Source organism: Capricornis sumatraensis, chromosome 4 (assembly GCF_032405125.1).
Source record: "Capricornis sumatraensis isolate serow.1 chromosome 4, serow.2, whole genome shotgun sequence".
NCBI classification, from domain to species: Eukaryota; Metazoa; Chordata; class Mammalia; order Artiodactyla; family Bovidae; genus Capricornis; species Capricornis sumatraensis.
The window spans coordinates 62,657,916-62,681,832 of NC_091072.1; the positions used below are offsets into that span (position 1 = coordinate 62,657,916).

The 23,917-nt window shown below is 35.2% G+C and overlaps 1 protein-coding gene across 1 annotated transcript in view; it reads right to left on the reverse strand.

The window, feature by feature from the left end:
• CEP290 (centrosomal protein 290) overlaps nt 1–23,917 on the reverse strand; it is a 90,220-nt gene that overhangs the window by 59,709 nt on the left and 6,594 nt on the right. Inside the window, exons 6-21 of the mRNA XM_068969709.1 lie at nt 19,643–19,696; nt 19,027–19,047; nt 18,749–18,901; nt 18,180–18,362; nt 17,345–17,434; nt 16,490–16,612; nt 15,110–15,233; nt 9,225–9,397; nt 8,351–8,513; nt 6,488–6,588; nt 6,328–6,415; nt 5,147–5,259; nt 3,544–3,628; nt 2,839–2,981; nt 903–1,067; nt 151–300 (exon numbers count right to left, since the gene is read on the reverse strand). Coding sequence (XP_068825810.1) covers nt 151–300; nt 903–1,067; nt 2,839–2,981; nt 3,544–3,628; nt 5,147–5,259; nt 6,328–6,415; nt 6,488–6,588; nt 8,351–8,513; nt 9,225–9,397; nt 15,110–15,233; nt 16,490–16,612; nt 17,345–17,434; nt 18,180–18,362; nt 18,749–18,901; nt 19,027–19,047; nt 19,643–19,696 — 1,929 coding nt within the window. The remainder of the gene's footprint in view (nt 1–150; nt 301–902; nt 1,068–2,838; nt 2,982–3,543; nt 3,629–5,146; nt 5,260–6,327; nt 6,416–6,487; nt 6,589–8,350; nt 8,514–9,224; nt 9,398–15,109; nt 15,234–16,489; nt 16,613–17,344; nt 17,435–18,179; nt 18,363–18,748; nt 18,902–19,026; nt 19,048–19,642; nt 19,697–23,917) is intronic.

The following is a 23,917-nucleotide window of genomic DNA, read 5'->3' on the forward strand; positions in this document are numbered from 1 at the left end:
ATTCAGATGAATAGAACGAACTGCTTTTATTCATAACATTCCATCTAACATCAACATTCAATAAAAATACATCTCACTGTTAACAGTCTAAGAACTCAAAGAAACAGCGGATGATGTTATTTTGCTATTCACATATAAAGTTTTCAGTACCTGTAAGATATGTATTAAATATTCATTCTGAGAATTGATAATATTGGCACTAGATGGTGCTATCCCATCAGGTAAGTCTATTCCTTTAAACACAACATTTGATCCTTCTGTTTGTCGTAAAAGACGGGTTTCTTTTTCAAGATGATCTATCTGGAAACAAACAATTCAGAAATGAGAGTCTCATCTCTTATACAAAAAGAAAGACAAATTAAAAAGCAGTAACTTACATTTCCTAAAGAGTAACTTTAACAAGTAGATATATGAATGCTCTGCCAGGTATTAATTAAATTATAATGTAATTTCTGCTTAGAGATGCCTAAGAATACATTTAAAATCTCTGTATCCTTTTATATTTTCCTAGTGGCTCAAACGGTAAAGAATCTGCCTTCAATGCAGGAGACCGGGGTTTGATCCCTGAGTCAGGGAACATCCCCTGGAGAAGGAAATGGAAACCCATTCCAGTACTCTTGCCTGGAAAATCCCATTAACAGAAAGAGCCTGGCAGGCTACAGTCCACAGGGTTGCAAAGAGTCAGACACGACTGAGCAACTAACACACAAACATTTTTACGTTATAAGGTACTCATTTTTCCACTAATTCTATTTTAAAAATCCAAACAGAAGCTTTTCTAATATAGAAAGAATTAATTCAAGGGGCATTTTCTCATAAAATAGTCATTAAAAAAATAAATGTTTCACATTAAACCTTTGTTCATAAGTTTAGCATTTTCTTTTATTTAAAAAAATTCTCACCTTTAAATGTGCTTTTGTCAACTGCTGAGAATAATTTATAGCCTCTTTCCGAGATTCTCTGAGCTCCTGTCTTAATTCTTCATTTCTTCCAGTAAGTTGATCAACTTGGGCTTTTAAATGCAGATTAGCATCAAATATTCCTTCTGGATTCTTTGATTCTATAGCCTAATATATTTAAATTATATTGAAGAAATGTAAAGAAAAACACTAAAATCACAGTATAATAATCGATGTTTAAATAACACTTACATTTAATCATTATACTACTCCCATGTGTAATAATGTATACCAACTCTATCTCTTACAAATTTATAAAATACCAGTTAACCTACATCAGTATTACCAAGCATACTGATCACCTCATTCTAACAATTAACAAATATTGAACTAACCCAAGTAGACTGGTAGACCAGAAAAACAACTAAACAGGAACAAGATGACTAGGGTTCAAATATAAACCAATCTCTTGCTAGCTGGACAACTGACTTAAAATTCCTTAAATATTAGCTTCTTTATCTCTAAAGAAGGGAAAGTAATGTCAGCTCTGTCTGCTTCACAAAGCTTTCATACAGTCAAAATGAGATAATTTATATGTAAATACTTTGAAACCATGAAGCATCTTAAAGCAAAATATAAGCAATGGAATGAAATAGCTACTACATTCAATCAGATAAAATTTTCACTGCTTCCTTTCCATACAGTTGAAGCATACAAGATAACAAAAGCAAAATATGATAAAAGTCTTATCCAAGAGTTCTGGATAAAAAAAAAAAATATGTCAAATATTGAAGTCATCAACCTACTTCGAATACTATGTCTCAGATCAAACTCTGCTCTACAAGGGGAACTCTATTTAGTGACCAAATAAACAGCCCAGTAAAATTCAAACTTTTTCTATTTTAATTGACAGCCTTTAGCATTCCTGATACTACTGCTTCCATAGACTTCATCTGCTTCTCTTCTGGGTCATTATTTTTCTTTTTTTCTGATTGATATGCCCCATTCAATGACATAACAGTATCTCGTCTAAGAGATCATCAGAATAGCACTTTAGATCAGATAATTGTTATGCACCTAAGTTTACTTTTTATTACTATAGGATATTTTTCAGGGTCCCTAATCACTAATTTAATCTCATTTTCCGAAAGTCCTTATAGACAACATGATGCTATTTATCAACAAAATAACTAACTAGACTACTTTGTCATCTGTCAGAGTACCTCCTTCTGCCTATTTCTTCCTGCTATCCCTTTTGAATTAGTATAAATTATTAACTTCATGTAGACTGTTCTGATCTCCTTAGGGTAAAGGCTTAGTCTTAGAAATCTACTGCCTTGAGTTAAATCCCAGATCACACTCTCTATGAGATTACATATGATTTTACTCATCTTGCTGCCTTTGTCTCAGCATAACCCTTAACAAAAAGTGGAGATGACAGACAAAGTATCAGTGAACCTGAAGATAATAGCAACTATCCAACTTGGAGAAAAAAGATAAAATTTTAGGAAAAAACTATGAACAGAGCCTCAGGGATTTGTGGGACAATGTCAAAAAGTCTAACGTGTATCACTGGAGTCCTAGAGACAAAGGGGCAGAAAAAATAAATGAAGAAATTAATGGCAGAAAATTTCTCAATTGTGGTGAATAACATAAGTGAACAAGCTCAGGAAACCCCAAACAAGGTGCACGCACACACACACACACACACACACACACACACACACACACACACACACACACACACACACCCTTGGCACATTACAGTCACAATGTGAATACAAAATAAAAAGAGAAAGTTTTGAACTAGTTTGAGAACTATACATGACTCAAATGACAGTAATGTTTCATTAGAAGCTGTGGAGACCAATGAAAGTGGAACAACATTTTTAAAGAGATGAAACAACAAAATAAAACTATTAATATAAAAATAACTTACATTAACTAGTCTTTCAAGACTGGGAATAATTAGAGATGTTTCCCCTCCTTTAATATCAGGATCTTTCTGCATTTCCTTAATAGCTTGCAATATTTCTTTCATACCTTCTTCAAGTTGTTTATTTTCTTCAACTAATTCTTTTACTAAAAATGACATATTTATTGAATGAATGAGATTTATAACTTATAATTTATACTAGGTATAAATTTACAATTATACTATGCTATAAAGATGACAAGTATTTCACATATAGCAAAAATAACCCATTTATAAAATGTGAATACAAATAAATGTACAAAAAATTCAAGTATAAATCCAATGGGTAAATAGTTAAATAAAACTGGACACCTATTTAAATAATACACATATACATATATAGCTCATGGATGAAATAAATAAATCATAAGCATACTTTGCTTTCACTTTATATTAAAACTTTTACATTTATTTCTAACTTCACTTTCATTAGAGGACAAAAGAGAAAAAATAGACTCATTTATCATTACAATAAATTCAGATTAATAACATTCTCTGAAAAAGAAATAAAGCAAGGCAAACCAAATAAATCAAAGATTGACATTGATACATTATAGACATTGTTAAGGCTAAAACAGACTAGAGAACAGAATGTATTAGTCCTTTACACCCATAATTTTCAGTACAGGTAAAGTAAGTAAAGAAAAATAAGAGAGAACAGTGACTTACATTTATTTTGAAATTTCACTATTACTGTTCTACTTCTTTCTAAATCTCTTTCCTTTTCAATTAGTTCTCTTGAAAGAAATTCATTCTAAACAAAACAAAGAGAAAAAAAATTTTTTTAAAATATTACAACAGTTTACAGTTTTGAAGTTTAAAGAAAAGCTTGATCAACTTAGGTTTAAAATACCTAAAACAAGCTACAGAAACAGCAACAGTCATAAAAATAAAATTTAAAAGGTGAAACAGGTAATGATCATCCCTCCCACCTTCTCCCTCCCTGCAACACCATGGCAAAAGGGAAACAGATAATGAAAGTTTTTGTCTTTAGCACCACAATCATCTCTTTTAATGATCTGCCTTTACACTACCTGTTCTGCCTGGCTTCTACGACGTTCAAGCTCTATTTCTGCATTTCTATTCTGTGCTTCTTTGATCAATAAATCCTGTGCTATGACTTCATTCTAAAGAAACAAGTTATAAATTAGGCAAGTTAATGAGTTCACCTCAAACGTACTGCATTTTTAGATTTTCAAAAGATAGAATGTGTATAAATTAGTGTTAATGTGCAAACAGAAAAATTATTACAACTGCTACTTATAGAATTTTGTTAGAAAGTCATAAAAATGAATTTTTAAAAAAATCCTAGGAATGTTATTTGGAGGATAGCTCACCTGAGATCTAAGAAATACTAGTTCTGTCCGTAGCTGTTCTATAAGATTTTCAAGTGGATCTATCTGAGGTAATTTTGATTGTGCAGTAATTGGCACAGGGTCCGGAACATTAACTTCAAGTTTATCTTTCCAGATCTCTGTCTGTAAGGGTATTTCACTTTTTCCTATATTTTCTTTCAAATTGGTATCAGCAAAGTTGACTGGGGTATGAACCTGTTCATCTTCTGATGTTGCTACTTGTGATTTATCCATGCCAGCACTATTATCATGAATTTGTTGACAAAATATTGCTGATTTTTGCCTAAGTGATAACTTCTGCATTAAATCTGAAGCTGTTGATAAGGCTTGTAAAGATGAATCACTTTTTTGTGTGAAATTAGTCTTTTCAAGTGCCTGATGGCTCCTTGTCATTTTCTTCATAGACTCATCAGAAAGAGAGCATAAATATTCGTTTATTTCTTCATGACTCTCTCTACTAAAGGTATTGATTAATGACTCTAGATTTCTTAAAGATTGTAGACAGGGTGCTTTAAAAATCTCCCTTATTGTAATAGTTTCTGGAGGTGAAATATCATCTTTCACTTGTACAGATGAAGAATGTGTAGTTAAAGAGACAAAAGGATTCACTTCACTTTCTACACTCTGGTGAATTTCAGATAACATTCTCGATAATGATCCCATGGTCATATTCTCTTCTGGCTCATTCTGACATAACTGTGGAATATTGAATGATGGTCTCCTGTGTGGCAGCTCTACTTTATCTGAACTCCTAATCTGTATTCAGAGTAAACAACGTTTCATTAATCTTGGGATCTATCTGAGACTTTTTAACAAGTATAAAAAGAAGCAATTTCCAAAATGAGATAACAGGGGAAGAAATGAAAGCCTGATAATAATATTCATTCTTTTCACCATAGTAATATTTTACTATTTACCTTTGACTGTCCTTCACTCATATTTTTAAGGCTCATGAAATCAGATTTTCTTTCTCCCATTCTATTCTCTTGAGAAAAGTATTCAGTTAGGTTCAGGTCCTCAGCAATTAATCCTACAAATAAATTAACAAATGAGAAACAAAAATAACTCTTTTATTATTCCAATATTTTAGTGCTCTTTTTTTTTTGGCTATGCCTCACAGCACATGGGATCTTAGTTTCCAGACCAGGGATCAAACCTGCACCACTTGCAGTGGAAACACAGACTCTTAACCACTGGTAAGCCCCCAATACTTTAATTCTTAAAAACTAAATCACGTTTTAACTCAAACAAAAGGTAAAATAATTATTTCCAAGATCCTGGATCCACATGTAGCCTCTTCTACAACTGCCTGCTTTATGCCACTTTTAATAAGATATTAATGAGAAACAATACAAATTCTATCTTCTCTATCATTCTTTTTGACATATTAATAAGTGCCAAAATAGTTAACAGATATATATTTAAAGAATCATGAATGATTACTAAATTGCTTAATATATATTAATAAATTACAAAGTTTTGCCCTTCAAGAAATGTTTGATGTACTATTGAGAGCATAATGCTAAAAAAAAAAATCTATACTATTCATAGATACTTGTGAGCTTGGGCCAAGTTAGAAAAAAAATTCTGTCTCTATGGTCTTCTTACAAAAAAGCAATAGCTATTAAAGAACTAATCCAACTGTTCTCTTTATATCATGTAAGATAAATCAAAACAAAAAAAGATGTTAGTTTTTATTCAATAAAACATTACTTTCATTTAGCAAAGAATAATGTACAAATAAAGCTTTAAGTGCATAGCTTTTAAGGAAGGAAAAAATATTAACATAATATATTAACAAATTACTAATCACAACATATTGTGATTGACTAGAAATTAGTAAGATTATACTATAAAGTTTTCTAAAGTCCATGATTCTGAAGTTTGTATTTTGTTCACTTATTATTCTTTTCAACTGTTTCAGATTTAGGACTGAACTCAATGACACGCATACACTCTCATCAGGCCATTATTTTCATTTATTAAACTTGTAGCAAAACCACAGGAATATAACAATATTTCCAACTTACAGGAAATTCTATAGCCACACAATTCATTTTCCAGTAATTCTTTAAAGGTTTGGAGTAACAGAGTATACCTGAAGTGACAGTTCTTTTTCCTTTTTCTTGAGCCATTTGACGAATTTTTTTCTTCAGATCAAGTCGTTCTTCCTCTAGACTTTCAATCTACAAGGTATAAACTATTAGTATTTCTCTTTGCTTCAACCAGGAAAATAACCAGTTGACTATTGCACTTGCCTCTTTCAAAAGAATCTGGTTTTCAGCTCTGTATTGCTGCTGTTTTAAACTTTTGCTATTTCTAAATTCAGTTAAATCGATCATTGTCATTGGTTCAAGGCCTAAAATAAAAAGCAATATGATTAAAATCATATTAATATTCAAATGAGCTACAAAAACACTGCATATAACAACTGGTTATCATCAAACAACTGGTTATAATCTATTTAGCCAGCATCACTGAAGAACGGGGTACTTTTTGTGTAAGAATTCTTCAGGTATTTGAACTGTATAAGCTACAATTTTATCACAATTTTTAATGGAAATCCTGACAAAAACATATTATGATCTGTCTTCTCCATGTTGGACTATCATAGTGGTACTATCATGTATTAAGAACAGAAGCTTTGGAATAAAACAGTTGGGTTCAATTCCCACTTTTAATTATTAACTAGTTGTAGGGATAATATTGTATATATGTATGTATGTATGTATATATGTATTTCTTCTTGGCTTACTGTCAGGGGGTATAATAAAATTAACCCAAATGAAGAATTTATAGCAGTGCTTAGCACAGAGTAGTCATTATTAATATCAATTATATTATCAAGACTAGACTGACGTTCTCAGTGTGCCTCTTTCCTATTTTCCTATTACTAAGATGCCACCATGCTCTGAAAACCAGATATCAAGATTGTCTCAATAATTATGAAGCAACACTTGGGGCCTTTAAAATACAGAAAGTCTGATGTTTGTGACTACTATCTATATAGTTCAGTCATCTTTACAAACATCCCGATTGAAGTTGGCCATAATCTGATAGGTCAAATTGATTAGACTAAGTCTACTTTGAGGTCCTGGCATGACTCTGGGTCCTACTTAGAAACTTTTACAAATAAATAGTATGTATAAAATATTTACTTTTTTTCCCTCTGGAGAATAGTTTTTACAGGTGATCACTTTGACCCTAGAAGAGCATTAATTGGTATCTACCAAGTATAATTAAGGAGAAAGCAATGGCACCCTACTCTAGTATTCTTGCCTGGAAAATCCCATGGATGGAGGAGCCTGGTAGGCTGCAGACCATGGGGTCACTAAGAGTCAGTCACAACTGAGCAACTTCACTTTCATGCATTGGAGAAGGGAATGGCAACCCACTCCAGTGTTCTTGCCTGGAGAATCCCAGGGATGGCGGAGCCTGGTGGGCTGCCGTCTATGGGGTCGCACAGAGTCGGACACGACTAAAGCGACTTAGTAGCAAGTATAATTAAATCATTATTTACAACATTATTTTCATTTTCAAGTAGAAATTTACTGTCATAACATTCAAACTAGTGAACTATTCACTAGTGAACTATTTACTGATATCAACATACAAACTTTCAAGCTATATTTACTACTTCTTATAATCAGTAATAACCTTAAATACTCAACCTAAGTAAAACTTAATCTAAACTATAAAATTCAAGTATTTATCAAGTAAAGTCTTAAAAAGGATTAAACTATTTCTAAATGTTTCCGACATTCATCTGAAATTAGAGCACTTTGCAAACTAACAAATTACTTTTGTTGAAAATAAAGGTAACCTGTAATATATGGTATTAAGTTAGTAGACTTGCATTTTTTAAACAAGCAATTATTATTGAGGAGATCTTGGACTGAATATACCAACGCTCCAAATCTGGCCAACTATCATCCTAATTCCATCAAGTCCATAATCCCACTTCAACTGGAACAGTTCCACTTTTACTAATTTTAAATATTTTTATAGGAAAAATTATTTGGGGAAAAAAGAGTATCCAATTATTAAAAATAAAAATAAACAACAAAAAATGACTTGACAATTAGGGTTGAGCAAACTCCCTATCTTAAAAGATGCCTTACCCATGCGCTCTCTAAGTGCCTCATTTTCATCAAGAAAATCATTGATCTTCAACTCAAGCTTATTGATTTCCTTTGTCAATACTTCAATCTCTCGATCTCTTATTTTAATTTGGTTTTTACAATTCTTTATTTCAATAACAGCATCTTCTAAACCATAAACTCCCTGAAAAATACCAAATGTGATTTAAATATAACATTGTTTATTTGAATAAATTCTCAAGTTCATAAATTTGTTTTCTTATTAAGTTGAGGGGAAGTGCACAAATAACTAAAATTTACATCTTTAAACTGTGTTTTTTTAATGCTACTTTTAAAAAACAAATCCAGGAGTAATAACAACAGGAAATGGAACAATTGACCTTTCCGAGTACAGCATCCTAATGGTAAAGCAACTCAGAATATTACATATTAAACACTTAACAACATATGGAAAAAGAACAGTAAGGGAGAATCAGCAACACCATTAGAATAAGCAGGTTATCGGTTGTGTGATATAGCAGTAACCAGATTTAAAAATATAAAAAGTACAAAGTAAAGCTGTGTTGGCACAGAATGTAGCAAACCCACCCCAATTACAACTTTTATACAATCAGTAGTGTCACATGGTGGTACAATGGCATAGATTACAAAGAATCGAATCCAGGTGCCTCAGCAAAGCTGATTACCTGGACAAAAGCCTTTAGCCAAATGGTTTGAAAACAACTTTCCTGCCAAAAAGTTAATGCTACACAGAAGGTTGAAAACTTCAGTGTAACTCAGTTAGCATAACCTTTATCATAAGATACTTCTGGAATGTTTTTAAATGCACACAGCGAATGGCACAGAACAGTCTCACTTGAAGTGGCTCCATGATTGACAAGATAAAAATACATACGGATTCATAATCTTTTAATCGCTTCAAAGTCTCAACCAGCTCTTTATCCTTTTCCCTAGCATCAGCCTCAGCCAGTTCAGCTGTTCTCTCAGCCTCTTTAGTTCTCTCTTCTAAAATTTGAACCTTAGACTGAATTTTCATATAATGAGTCCGCTGTGAAAGTGTTGAAGCTCCTACAGGGTAAAAATTAAAATCATCAATGAACTGAAGTGATTACTTACTCCTATAAATGACTGATTCCAATATGGGAAGCAGGAAGAGTGGTATGTTATTTAAAAAAGACCATTTAATATTACAAATTTATATTTATAAAATAAACTACCACACAACTGCACTCATCTCACACCCTAGTAAAGTAATGCTCAAAATTCTCCAAGCCAGGCTTCAGCAGTATGTGAACCTTGAACTTCCAGATGTTCAAGCTGTATTTAGAAAAGGCAGAGGAACCAGATATCAAATTGCCAACATCTAATGGATTATCGAAAAAGCAAGAAAATTCCATAAAACATCTATTTCTGCTTTATTGACTATGCCAAAACCTTTGACTGTGTGGATCACAATAAACTGAGGAAAACTCTGAAAGAGATGGGAACACCAGACCACTTGACCTGCCTCTTGAGAAACCTGTATGCAGGTCAGGAAGCAACAGTTAGAACTAGACATGGAACAACAGATTGGTTCCAAATAGGAAAAGGAGTATGTCAAGGCTGTATATTGTCATCCTGCTTATTTAACTTATATGCAGAGTACATCATGAGAAACACTGGGCTGGAAGAGGCACAAGCTGGAAACAAGCTTGCTGGGAGATATCACCTCAGATATGCATATGACACCACCCTTATGGCAGAAAGTGAAGAGGAGCTAAAAAGCCTCTTGATGAAAGTGAAAGAGGAGAGTGAAAAAGTCGGCTTAAAGCTCAACATTCAAAAAACGAAGATCATGGCATCTGGTCCCATCACTTCATGGCAAATAATTGGGGAAACAGTGGAAACAGTGGCTGACTACTGTTCTGGCCTCCAAAATCACTGTAGATGGTGATGGCAGCCATGGAATTAAAAGACACTTACTCTTTGGAAAGAAAGTTATGGCCAACCTAGACAGCGTATTAAAAAGCAGAGACATTACTTTGCCAACAAAGGTCCGTCTAGTCAAGGCTATGATTTTTCCAGTGGTCATGTATGGATGTGGGAGTTGGACTATAAGGAAAGCTGAGCACCAAAGAATTGATGCTTTTGAACTGTGGTGTTGGAGAAGACTCTTGAGAGTCCCTTAGACTGCAAGGAGTTCCAACCAGTCCATCCTAAGGGAGATCAATCCTGGGTGTTCATTGGTAGGACTGATATTGAAGCTGAAACTCCAATACTTTGGTCACCTGATGTGAAGAGCTGACTCATCTGAAAAGACCGCAAGGCTGGGAAAGATTGAGCGCAGGAGGAGAAGGGGATGACAGAGGATGAGACAGTTGGATGGCATCACCGACTCAATGGACGTGGGTTTAGGTGGACTCCGGCAGTTGCTGACGGACAGGGAGGCCTGTCATGGTGCAGTTCATGGGGTCGCAAAGAGTCGGACACAACTGAGTGACTGAACTGAACTGAATTCAGTTTTATTAATAAAACTAAAAAGGATTCTAAGAAAATCTTCTTAGCTGAAAGGGTATGGATTATAAAAGATTGGAAAGCACTGCTTTACAAGGAATGATCATTGTGGCCCATTGTGTCCACTGTAATAGAATTACGGTCTTTTAGTTGGACACATGGCCACTTCAAATAAAGACTAAATTTCCACTTATATTTCAGTAGCCAAGGGTGGCCATGTGACTAAAGGGTATAAACAGAAAGACCATGTGCACATTTTCAGGAAATGTTTTTTAAAGGAGAGAAGTGAAACTTTCTTTTCTCCTTCCTTCTGCCTGTCAGCTGGAATATGTACATTAGGGCTCCAGCCAGACTCACACAGTCTTCTTATAACATGAGATGGAAACCACATGTTGAGATAGGCACAGCAACAAGATAACAGGGACTTGATATCTGGTATTTGTACAACTAGCACACCAACCCTATACAAGTTGTCTCAACTTTGATTATATTATGGAAAAGTGCATTTCCATCCTGTTTAAAGCACTGTTACATCTGAAATTTTTTTTCTATCACTTGCAATTAAACCTAACTGTAACTAGTTGCTAAAAATTCCTACTTGTACATCTTACCAAATTGTTGCTAAGACCAAAATAAGCATTCCCATCATTTTAAAATTTACTGCCAATAATCACTCTTATATAGTAAACATCTACCGAATTATATGGTTTATACTTATATAAGGCATTGGTCTAGTGTGGGAAATCACACGTGTTTGTAAGAAGTGAGCCCTGCTCTCTGGAGAATGTAGAAGAGGCTGCTGTCCCCAAAATCTATTCTCCCTTTCTTCTGCATTGTTGTTCAGTTGCTAAGTAGTGTCTGACTCTTTGTGACCCCATGGACTGCAGCACGCCAGGCTCCTCCATCCTTTACTACCTCTTGGAGTTTGCTCAAATTCATGTCCATTGAGTTGGTGATGCTATCTAATCATCTCATCCTCTGCCACCCATTTCTCCTTTGGCCTTCAATCTTTCCCAGCATCAAGGTCTTTCCCAATGACTTGGCTCTTTGATTAGGTGACCAAAATACTGGAGCTTCAGCCTCAGCCATCAGTCCTTCCCTTGAATATTCAGGGTTGATTTCCTTCAGTACTGACTGGTTTGATCTCCTTGCAGTCTGTAAGGACTTCTGCTGCATGACCCTTCCACAGTAAATTACTGCCTATCCTTCAGTACATGCTCTTTGCTTCTTGCCTCCTCTTGTTCTCTCTCGCTGTTTGGGACTGGATGTGAGGGTAAGGTCCTGTTTTACATGAGGAAAATGAAGGCAGTACCCTAGACCACCTAATTCTAGATCAGTACACAAGTGAGAAATAAACTTCCATCATGATTTTTGCCACCATTTTTCAGATGCTCCTGAGAGCTAAAACTAATCCAAATCAATGAAGGGGGAACACCGTTGACAAATACATGTTAAAGTCAAGACAAAGAGACTATGTAGTATATACCCCTCTGTAGGCTTTAGGGGTCATATGACTACAGACCAACATAGTGTCATTAAATAAGACCTCTTCCTTATTTGACAGCAGAGATCAACTGTCAGCTTTCCTCCTCTTGACCAGAATATGCAAACCCCACAATACCTATCATCCTTTTAAAGTAATTTAAGCTACTGGCAAAATATAACTCTCATACATACATAATACAGACACACATATAAATAAGTATATCCAGTGGACCTTGATGGTGCTCAATGATCACAGTACATTTCCCGAGTCTGTTCATTCTTCAGATGACCAGTTCATACCTTCTCTTTACTTCTTTCACCTCAAACTTCTAATACATCTGCCTCTCTCCTCAGTTTCATCTGAGAACTCTGCTTGTTTACTGAGAAAATAGAAGTTTTTACTGTCAGGACATCTACCCAACCACATTCAACTCCATGTATACACTCTAGCTTTCTTCCTGCTACTATGGGTAACGCTCTGTGTTCCTAAGCTTGCTACTCTAGTGAACACTAGGTCCCATCCCATTGCCTCCTCAAGGCTATTAGTCCAGAAGTCCTTCTCTCATTCCCCTGCTTCATCAGTTCATGAATTGCTTCTTCTTTAATGGATCTTTCCTATTAACTTAGAAACATGATTATTTCATCCATTTAAAAAACACTTTTTACCCTTCTTCCCCCAAGATACCACTCTATTTCTCTCTTTTCCTTTGCAGAAATAGCCCTCAGAAGTCTTTTATTTGCCCTATTTCATCTCTGTATTTTCTCTTGACCTAAAAACCACCACTGATAAATCCAGTGGTCAATTTTCAGCGCTCCTCTTGACTTAGCAGCAGCAATGAACACAGCGCTGAACACAGCTGCCTATGCTCTTCCTTAATGACATTCCTCATGAGTTTCGGAGCTCCTTACACTGCTGGTTTTCCTCCCATCTCCCTGGTCTTTTCTCTTCAGTCTCTTTGGTTGTGCCTTGTCATCTCCCCAGGCTCTAAGGTAGAAGCATCCCAGAGCTTGGTCTTAAGATTTTTCTTCTTAACCAACAATCTCTATCTTCCCTCTTGATCATCTCAGCCAGCTTCATGACTTCCACTACCGTTTTTATGCATACAGTTCCCAAATTGGTATGTTTAGCCTAGACTATCCCCCTGAAGCTGAGACTTTTATATACAAGTACCTACTTAATGGGCTTCCCTGGTGGCTCGGTCAGTAAAGAAACTGCCTGCAATGCAGGAGACCGCCTGCACGAGAACTGGGTTCGATCTCTGGGTCAGGAAGATCCCCTGGAGGAGGAAATGGCAACCCACTCTAGTATTCTTGCCTGGGAAATCCCACAGATAGAGGAGACTGAGGGCAACAGTCCATGGAGTCACCAATGTCAGACATGACTTAGTGACTACACCACCACCACCACCACCACCTACTTAACACTTTCACTCAGATGTCTAATAAGCATCTCTCACTTAACAAGTCTTATTTAAAGTATCCGATCATCTCTAAACCTTCTCTTTCCACAGTCCTCCCCAGCATTCAGACCAAAAACCTTGATAACTTTCTTACCTCTTACATCTTATCTGTCAGCAAATTTCATTTCCATCACCTTCAAAATGCATCCAGAACTGACTATATATAACTTCACTGCTACCTCCATGCTTTTGGCTACCATCACCTTTCCCCAGGTTGCTGCAATAGATTTACTGCAAGCAGGCTTCCCTGCTTCTGTCCTTACCACTCCTCAAGTCTATGGCAAACACAGTCCAAGTCAAACTACATCACTCCTTTCTTCAGAAACTTACCTTGATATCCATTCTCACTTAAAAGAAAAGCCAAAGTCCTTGCAATGAATTGTAAGGAAGGCCCCATGTGATACAGCCTTACCTCTCTGATTGCATACCAATGACTGCCCACCTGCTCACTCTACTCCAGGCAAAATGGCTTCTTTGCTGTCCCTCAAACATGCACCATGCACTCCTGCTTCAGTGCCCTGAGCTTATTTGCCCCCCCTCAGGAACGTATGTATGGTTCCCTCCCTCAGTTCCTTTAAGTCTTTGTTTAAATATCTCCTCAGTGAGGCTTTTGCTTCACTATCTAAATTACCACCACACCTTCACCAACACCACCAACACTGTTACTTCACTTACACAAAAACACACACACAGACTCACTCATTATTTCCCATGTCTTATTTTTTTATCTTGGCCATCATAATAAATGGACTTACTATGTCATAGAATTATGAACAGTTTGCATTCATGTGCTCTAGTATAACTATAGCATGTAGTGTTACGGAAATACAGGATCAATGATGTTGTAAGGACTTACATTCAAAAGATTTGATGAGTTACGTAAGCCTGCATGACCCAGGGTAGGGAGAAAATGACATTACCAAGTTGGATAAGATTAATTCAAATGTTGACAAGTCAATTACTTTTGAAAAATCTCTGCAACATTGTTACACTTATCAAAAGTTTATTTTCTTTCATTCTCTGTTGATTACAAAAAGGAGGATAAATACTATCACCATTTTTCATTTCTTTCATACACCCAATCTGACAAGAGGTTAATGTAATTTTCATCAGAGAAAATCTATAGAAAATACTGCCACCATTTACAAGTTTAAACACTAGCATCACATGTAAAGTAGTTAATAATATCAGGTAAAATTTTTTAAAAATATGATAAAATTCAAATAGAGAAAAATCAACAATATATCTATTGCTATAACATAATTCCATTATAATAAAAATAAAACTTTTTAAAAGTTAATGATATCTAAAATAACTACATACTTATAAAACATTGAATTACCTTTATTTCTTTGGAGCTCATTTTTCATATCTTCAATTATAAACGTATTTTTTTCCATTTCTTTTGTATATTGTTCAACTTGCTCACTGAGCATTTTAATTTGACTATCTCGCTCTTGTATACCCTATAAAATATTTTGAATATCACATATTTTTACTTTCTGAATATTAATACACAATTTAGAAGTAAGAGGGCTTCCCTTGTGGCTCAGCTGGTAAAGAATCCACCTGCAATGTGGGAAACCTGGGTTCGATTCCTGGGTTGGGAAGATCCCCTGGAGAAGGGAAAGGCTACTCGCTCCAGTATTCTAGCCTGGAGAATTCCATGGATGGTATAGTCCATGGAGTTGCAAAGAGTCAGACACAACTGAGCAACTTTCACTAGAAGTAAGAAAAAGGTAGGTCTTGTTTTATTCAACAGAATTTTAAAATATATTTTTTTATAAGTCAAAACTCTTTTACTATTTTGTATACCTCAACTACACTAATCACTGTAGGTATACTGCTGTCTCTCTAGTACTTAAAGATAATACAAGGGCTAGCACTCTGGCAAACAGAAATTCTAGAACTCTCTAACGTTTGTGACTTATGACTTCTTTTGTGATATTTTCCCTCATATCCAACTATCTTTTTATCATTTTATGTTTCCGTTTTGCCTTGTGCTTTTTTCCCTTACCAACTTCACTTTCACCCTTATAGTACACTTCATATGAAAATCTTGTCCTTTGCAACTGTCCTTATTCTCCAAATACTTCCAAAATTTCCTTTCTTCTTTTACACTATGACTAGAGAAAACAGTTTATGCAAGTGTAACTTCTTTCCTTTTTGTCCTTTCCTTCTTTTATTTTTGGTCATGCCACACAGCTTGCAAGATCTTAGTTCCCAGACCAGGGATCGAACTCATGTCCCCTGAAGTGGACGCATTGAGTCCTAACCACTGGACTACCAGGCATATATGAATACATTGGTACTAAATATAAAAATTTAATGCAGTACAAATTATAGCCATATTTTAGTTTATTTTGCATTGTATAGCATATTTCAGCACTAAAACCCAGTATATAATAAAGTTTAGTAAGAGTATTAGGGTATTTAAATTTCTAAAAGTTTCCAATAGTTCCTTATAAATAATTCCCAAACAATAAATGTATTATCTGCATCAACAGAGAAAAATACACAAAATAATTCTATTCCTAACTCTAAACCTAATTATAATTTTTGCTTAGGAGTGGATGGTATAAGAAACTTCTAAAGACTTTATTATCTACCCAAAGGTGCCAGTGACTAGATTAGGCACAGGAGATAAATGAAAGACAGTTCAGAGTTTCACTTCCAACTTCAATAAAACTCAATGACAAATCAAATTTTGAGAGAGTTTTACCTGTTGTAGAGCCATAACATTACTTTTATCAGCATCAAGCTGGGCATTTTTCAGTTTGTCCCGCAGACTATGTAACATTTGCTGATACTCAATAATTTCATCATCTTTAGAAGACAAAATTAACTAGAAATAAACAAAATATGGTTTGTTACATAACAGCAAAATTAATAAACCATTTCTCATTTATGATCAATACTTCAATATATACCATTAGCAGATCAAGAAAATACAGGCAAAAAAATCTTGGAAGTGAGAAAATAGCAACAATTGGAATACCATTGTCCCTTTTGTGCATACAGCCTGAAGTTCAAATAAGAAGTGATTCAAAGATATACACTGTGCTTTTTTCTTTTTAAGGAATTCAATCTTTTCATTTAAACAACGTCAAGTTTTCAAAACCCAAACCTCAAACAAGAAGATATAACTACTTCCCTGCAATTACAAAGTGTATACAACTAATCTTTAAAAAGAAAACATTAAAATGACATGAAGAAGCATAAATACCCTGAATGAATGAAAGAGGCATATCTACAAAGAAAAATTACAGTCATACAGTCATTAAAAAGAACAAAGCAATACTATATGTATTATGTAAACTAAAACTTAAAAGATACTAAGTAAAAACAAAGTGAAGAATACATTTACTAACGTCTCTCCCCAAAAATTAAATGATTAAAAACAACTCTAGAGGTCTACACATGACAGTTCTTAAGACTTTTCTATCTAAGATATTTTATACACCTTTGGAAATGCCTAATAAAAATGCCACTAACCAGTACAAAGCCTTTAAAGAAAATTAAGACTAAAAATTGAAATCCAAAATTAAAAGCTATTACAGCAATTGAAAAAAAGTACCTTCCACTCTTCTACTTTTGCATTGACAGCTGCCATGATTGGATCATCTTCTTCATTTTTTGCTTTCAGAAGATCTGTAAGCTCCTGCACCTAAAAGGCAACAATTATTTCATAAACGTTCTAAAACAGTATAACACAAATATATTAATTACAACTGAACATTTATACATGCATTATACACAGTGATAAGCATACACATGCACATATATACATATATACTTAAAGGCATATTCATTCTTGGAGCAGTAGCTAGGGTGACATTAAATGGTTTGTGCATCTTTACAGTTGTAAAAAATTACTTTTTGCTCCAGGAGTTGGTGATGGACAGGGAGGCCCAGTGTGCTGCATTCATGGGGTCGCAAAGAGTCAGACACGACTGAGCGACTGAACTAAACTGACTGAATTATATTTTTAAGCATTACTCTATTTTTTAACAAGTTTAATCTTGTGTAAGTAGTGAACAATATACTGGTTTCTATGACATGCAGAGTACATTTATTCTAAGGTGTAAAATTAAACTTTATGATTCACAGGACCTCAAAGAGTCTTTAGTAGAAAATTCCCCAAATTAATAGCTTTGCAGGACTGCTGTCTATATACTTATTCAGATATCACCCATACATGGCAAGAAGTATAAGGTATGTGTAAGGAAACTAGAAAACCATATAGAGGCAAATATATCAGCATGGTAACATATTACAGTGTAAGATGGTATATTAGACCATAAGACAAAATCTCATATCCTAGAAAGTTAAAGTACTTTCCAATTTCAAATAAACAGTAATGAGGCAATATGAAGTCTGTCCAAATAAGTTAATCTAACAAGAATCCTTACTTGAAGCCGGTAATGATCATTTTCTTTTTTTAACTGGTCCATCATACTATCTGTCTGATGCACAACAGCTTTCATCCTATTATATTCATCAGTCATCTTCTCCATTTCCTGGACAGACTCCTCTAAATTTTTTCTCATTTCTTGATTCTGAAGTTCAATTTTCTCATTAGCTTCTGTTAAAGTCTAGGAAAGATAAAGGCATTATAGTTAAAAACAATGTAATAAAACAAATTAAAATTAAAATTAAATGGAATCATAAGTGTTTGCTGGAGAAAATGGAACTTTATAGATACTTAGTATCAACTAAATCAAATTTACCAACTAAATCAAGTATCAAGAAAACTGTAACTAAGAATCTTAGTTCTTAAGAAATGCACAAGATAGACATATAACAAGAATTAATTTGCAAGATTTGGAACTCCAAAGATGCAATTTATTTCATGTTTTACAAATACACATTTGCAGATTTACACTAAATATATTTAAATGTAGGTCTAAATACTAGATTTACATTATAATGAAAGTTTTATAAAAAATTATGGCTTTGAACTGACTTCCATTCATTTTACCTGAATTTCATCCAGATATTGGACAAGTTCATAGTTTTTTTTAGACAACTGTGATCGGTAGTCACTGTCTTCTCCTCTTCTTGATAAAAGTGTTTCTTTTTGTGAATCTATTTGTTTTTGATAGTCAATAATATCCTGACGAAGCTGTTCATTCTGAAGGTAGATCAAACACAATATTCTATTTAAAAAAACTATCCAAAGAAACAAAATTTCACCCTCTAAATAATCTCAAAACAGACCTTTAAAATCCCAAGGTTTCACAACACTTAAAGCCTCACCTTTTTCTTTAGACGTTTGTTCTCCAGAAAAGGACAAGAAGAAGGTAATTAGAAATGAGAAAGATAATATATAATTAAGTATAATAATAAGAAATTAAAGGAAAAAAAAGAAATTTTAGGAGAATAAGATATTATTTTGGATAATCAAAGAAAGCAAGAATATTAATTACCAACCAAAGCAAAAAAACATTTTCATTATATTAAAAAATAAAATTTACTATAAACAATGTACATTATTTGGCTCAGAAGAACCAAATAATTAACAGAATTTGTAAGATTTCATAAGAAACAAAAGTTTTAAAAGAACGCCAGATAAAATAAGAGGAAGTAAGGCAGAAATCCACTCACATACTGAGTTAGCAAATTAGCAGAGAACAGCTTAAAAAAGAAAGTAAGATTTACCCACAGAGATCTAACCAATGAATGCAGTACTTAAGGACCTTACCTTTCTATTTATTTTCTATTTCCCTAAGAAAAAGTCACATCATAAAAATCACAGTTCAAAAACATCAATTACTTAGACAATTCCAGTTCTGGTTACAGAATTAATTTATGGAAGCTTTTTTAATAAGTATCTTTGTTGAACCACCACAACTACTGAATTTTTTTTACCAACCTCTCTCCTTAATTTGCTGTTTTCATTTTCTGCCTCCTCATTTCGAAGAGCCAACTAAAATAGCAAAAAACAAATAAAAAAGATAAAATTCAGCAGTAATTCAATGTAATGCCAGGTTTTCAGTTTCTCATCAATAAAGCAGAGAATGTTTAATTACTGAGGACTTCATGTTGACCCAAGACATGAACAGTTAGCCAAAATTTTGAAAACTACGGCTAGGAAGGATTAAGCAGGTTGAGTTTAAAAAACAAAAAACTCTAACCAAAGGATACAGAAAACAAAACCATTACTCTTATTCCTCAGCCTAAAACCTATTAATGAGCAGTCTTCTATCCAAGGTCTCTATCGTTTGCAGTTCTATCATCAGAGCTAAGAGACTTCGCTCTCAGGGAGCATTAAATTACTTAGAAATACAAAGCAGTACAACATAATGCTTAAAAAGAACCATGGATGCTTGGATTTTGGCTGGGGAAACTAAAAAGATATCACTGGGTCAACAGAGGAAATCTGATTATGGACTATCTATTAGAAAACAGCACTGAACTGATACTACATTTCCTGAGTAGGCTAATTATGTAAGTAGTTATATTGAAAAATACCTCTCCTTTCAGTGGAAATATACTGAAATATTTAAGAATAAAATATCATAATATGTGTAATATTTAAATAAGAAGTACCACGCTATCTCATATTAACTCTAATGGCTCACCAAAAAAGAAAGGAGAAGAAAGGGAAGCAAGAGGAGGAGGGGAAGGGAGGGAAGTAAGTCTGTGTGCAAAGACACTGACAGATAAAGCATGTGTAACACGGTGTTATCTGGTGAGCCTATATAAAGAGTATGTGAGTGTTTACTGCTTTTCCTAAAATCTTCATGAAGGTAAAGTTTTCAAAATAAAAAGTTTAAAGAAAGTTCATAATAAAATGCAATGTGCTATACAAATTTGGGGGCTTCCCTGGTGAAAAACCTGCCTGCAGTACAGGAGCCATAGGAGACAGGGGTTCAATCCCTGGGTTGGGAAGATCCTTTGGAGGAGAGCATGGCAACCCACTCCAGTATTCTTGCCTGGAGAATCCCATGAACAGAGGAGCCCAAAGGGCTACAGTCCCTACGGTCGCAAAGAGTTGGACACAACTGAAGTGATGCACGCTTACAAATTTTACAAGTTTACCATTATCATTAGTATCATCTGGGAATTAAGAAACAGTCCTATCCTGTTTTGAACTGGGAAATTTAACAAGAAAACACGTCAAGAACTTTACACTACTAATGCTCATTTTCCTTGGTTTTTGAAACATCATACTCCTGATACTTTTCTTGGGCTGTTCCTTGAAGCACTCTTTCTATTTCATTAGACATTTCTATGCCACTAGACATTTCTATGCCTCAGAATTCAGCCTTCCAATCACTTCTATTGCTTCAATATCTATGACCCACAAACTCTTATCATCTACCCAGTGTCTCTCATGATTTCCTATCCACAGATATCCTTTTGGAATATGCATGTTCCACAACAAGAAAAGCCGCTGCAATGAGAGGCCCACAGAATGCTACTAAAGAGTAGACCATACTCACTGCAGCTAGAGAAAGCCCACGCAGTAATGAAGATCCAGTGTAGCCAAAAATAAATTAATTTTAAACCTGTTTTTAAAAAATTCAAACTCAAAAAAAAAAAAGACTGACTTATATATACCTTTCCATAGTATCCCACAGCATTCTTATATCCGAATGTATCCCCAGAGTATCCTACTATCTTATATTATCTTTGTAATTGACAGTGAATATGGCTAAGAAACAGAAGAGTATGCCCACTGTATCCTTAGTATTTCGCATGCTATAAACACTCAGTAAAACTGAATGACTGGCGAGGGGCAAAAACAAATTGCCAAAGCAACTCATATCCATATTCTATTTCAAGGAACCTAGTGGCTGGACAGGTATATTAACTATGTATTCAAGTTGTCCCTGAATATTCATTAGAAAAACTGATGCTGAAGCCCTAGTACTTTGGCCACATGATGCAAAGAGCTGACTCACTGGAAAAGACCCTGATCCTGTGAAAGATTTGAGGGCAGAGAAGGGGGAAACAGAGGCTGAGATAATTGGATGGCATCATTGACTCAATGGACATGAGCTTGAGCAAACTCTGAGAGATAGTGAACGACAGAAAAGCCTGATATGCTGCATTCCTTGGTGTTGCAAAGAGTCAGACACGACTTAGCGACTGAACAAGTTGTCTGTGTGTGTGTCTAAGAGTAAAGATAGTAGTCTAGGATATGAATCGACAAGATAGTTTTGATTAGCTAACAGTGAGTGGTATCAGTGATGGGAAGTTGATGAATACACAGGCTAGACAAAGAACAACAGCCTAGAAAAAGACACACACAGAAATCTCCCTAAGCAATTCTATTACTGTACAGCATAAGTAGGATCCTGCATGATAAGATATCTATAGTTATGTTTCACTGAGTCAACTAAACAGATAATTCGCTAAGAGCTTATTCTTCACTTTTGTTGTTGTTATTTAGTCACTAAGTCATGTCCAACTCTTCAGTGACCTCACGGACTGTAGTGCATGACGGTCCACTGTCCATGGGATTTTCTAGGCAAGAATATTGGAATAGGTTGCCATTTCCTTCTTGAGTTCAGTTCAGTTGCTCAGTCTTGTCCAGCTCTTTGCAATCCCATGGACTGCAGCACGCCAGGCCTCCCTGTCCATCACCAACTCCTGGAGTTTACTCAAACTCATGTCCATTGAGTTGGTGATGCCATCAAACCATCTCATCCTGTCGTCCCCTTCTCCTCCTGCCCCAATCCCTCCCAGCATCAGAGTCTTTTCCAATGAGTCAGCTGTTTCGCATCAGGTGGCCAAAGTATTGGAGTTTCAGCTTCAACATCAGTCCTTCCAATGTACACCCAGGACTAATCTCCTTTAAGATGGACTGGTTGGATCTCCTTGCTTGTCCAAGGGACTCTCAAGACTCTTCTCCAACACCACAATTCAAAAGCATCAATTCTCCAGTGCTTAGCTTTCCTTATAGTCCAACTCTCACATCCATACATGACCACTGGAAAAACCATAGCCTTGACTAGATGGACCTTCACTGGCAAAGTATTGTCTCTGTTGTTTAATACACTGTCTAAGTTGGTCATAACTTTCTTTCCAAGGAGTAAGCGTCTTTTCATTTCATGGCTGCAATCACTATCTGCAGTGATTCTAGAGCCCAGAAAAATAAAGTCTGACACTGTTTCCACTGTTTCCCCATCTATTTGCCATGAAGTGATGGGACCAGATGCCATGATCTTAGTTTTCTGAACGAGCTTTAAGTCAACTTTTTCACTCTCCTCTTTCATGTTCATCAAGAGGCTTTTTAGTTCCTCTTCACTTTCCGCCATAAGGGTGGTGTCATCCTCATCTGAGGTTATTGATATTTCTCCTGGCAATCTTGATTCCAGCTTGTGCTTCTTCCAGCCCAGCGTTTCTCATGATGTATTCTGCATATAAGTTAAATAAGCAGGGTGACAACAGACAGCCTTAACAAACTCCTTTTCCTATTTGGAACCAGTCTGTTGTTCCATGTCCAGTTCTAACTGTTGCTTTTTGACCTGCATACAGATTTCTCAAGAGACAGGTCAGGTGGTCTGGTATTCCCATCTCTTTCAGAATTTTCCACAGCTTATTGTGATCCACACAGTCCAAGGTTTTGGCATAGTCAATAAAGCAGAAATAGATGTTTTTCTGGAACTCTCTTGCTCTTTTGATGATCCAGAGGATGTTGACAATTTGTTCTCTGGTTCCTCTGTCTTTTCTAAACCAGCTTGAACATCTGGAAGTTCACAGTTCACCTATTGCTGAAGCCTGGCTTGGAGAATTTTGAGCATTACTTTACTAGTGTGTGAGATGAGTGCAACTGTGCGGTAGTTTGAGCATTCTTTGGCATTGCCTTTCTTTGGGATTGGAATGGAAACTGATCTTTTTCTGTGGCCACTGCTGACTTTTCCAAATTTGCTGACATATTGAGGATCCTCCAAACCCACATGTTCTGCGATGGCAGGTGGATTGTTTACCACTAAGCCACTATTCGTCACCTTTAGGTGGCATCAATCTACACTTTTTTCACTGCAAAAACTATACAGATATAAATAGTTTACTTTTACATTACTTCCAAACTACCTAATAAAACAGATACATCAAGAATGGGAATTCAGGACTTCCCTGGAGACCCAGAGGTTAAGACTGCATGCTTCCAATGCAGGGGTCGTGTGTTTGATCCCTG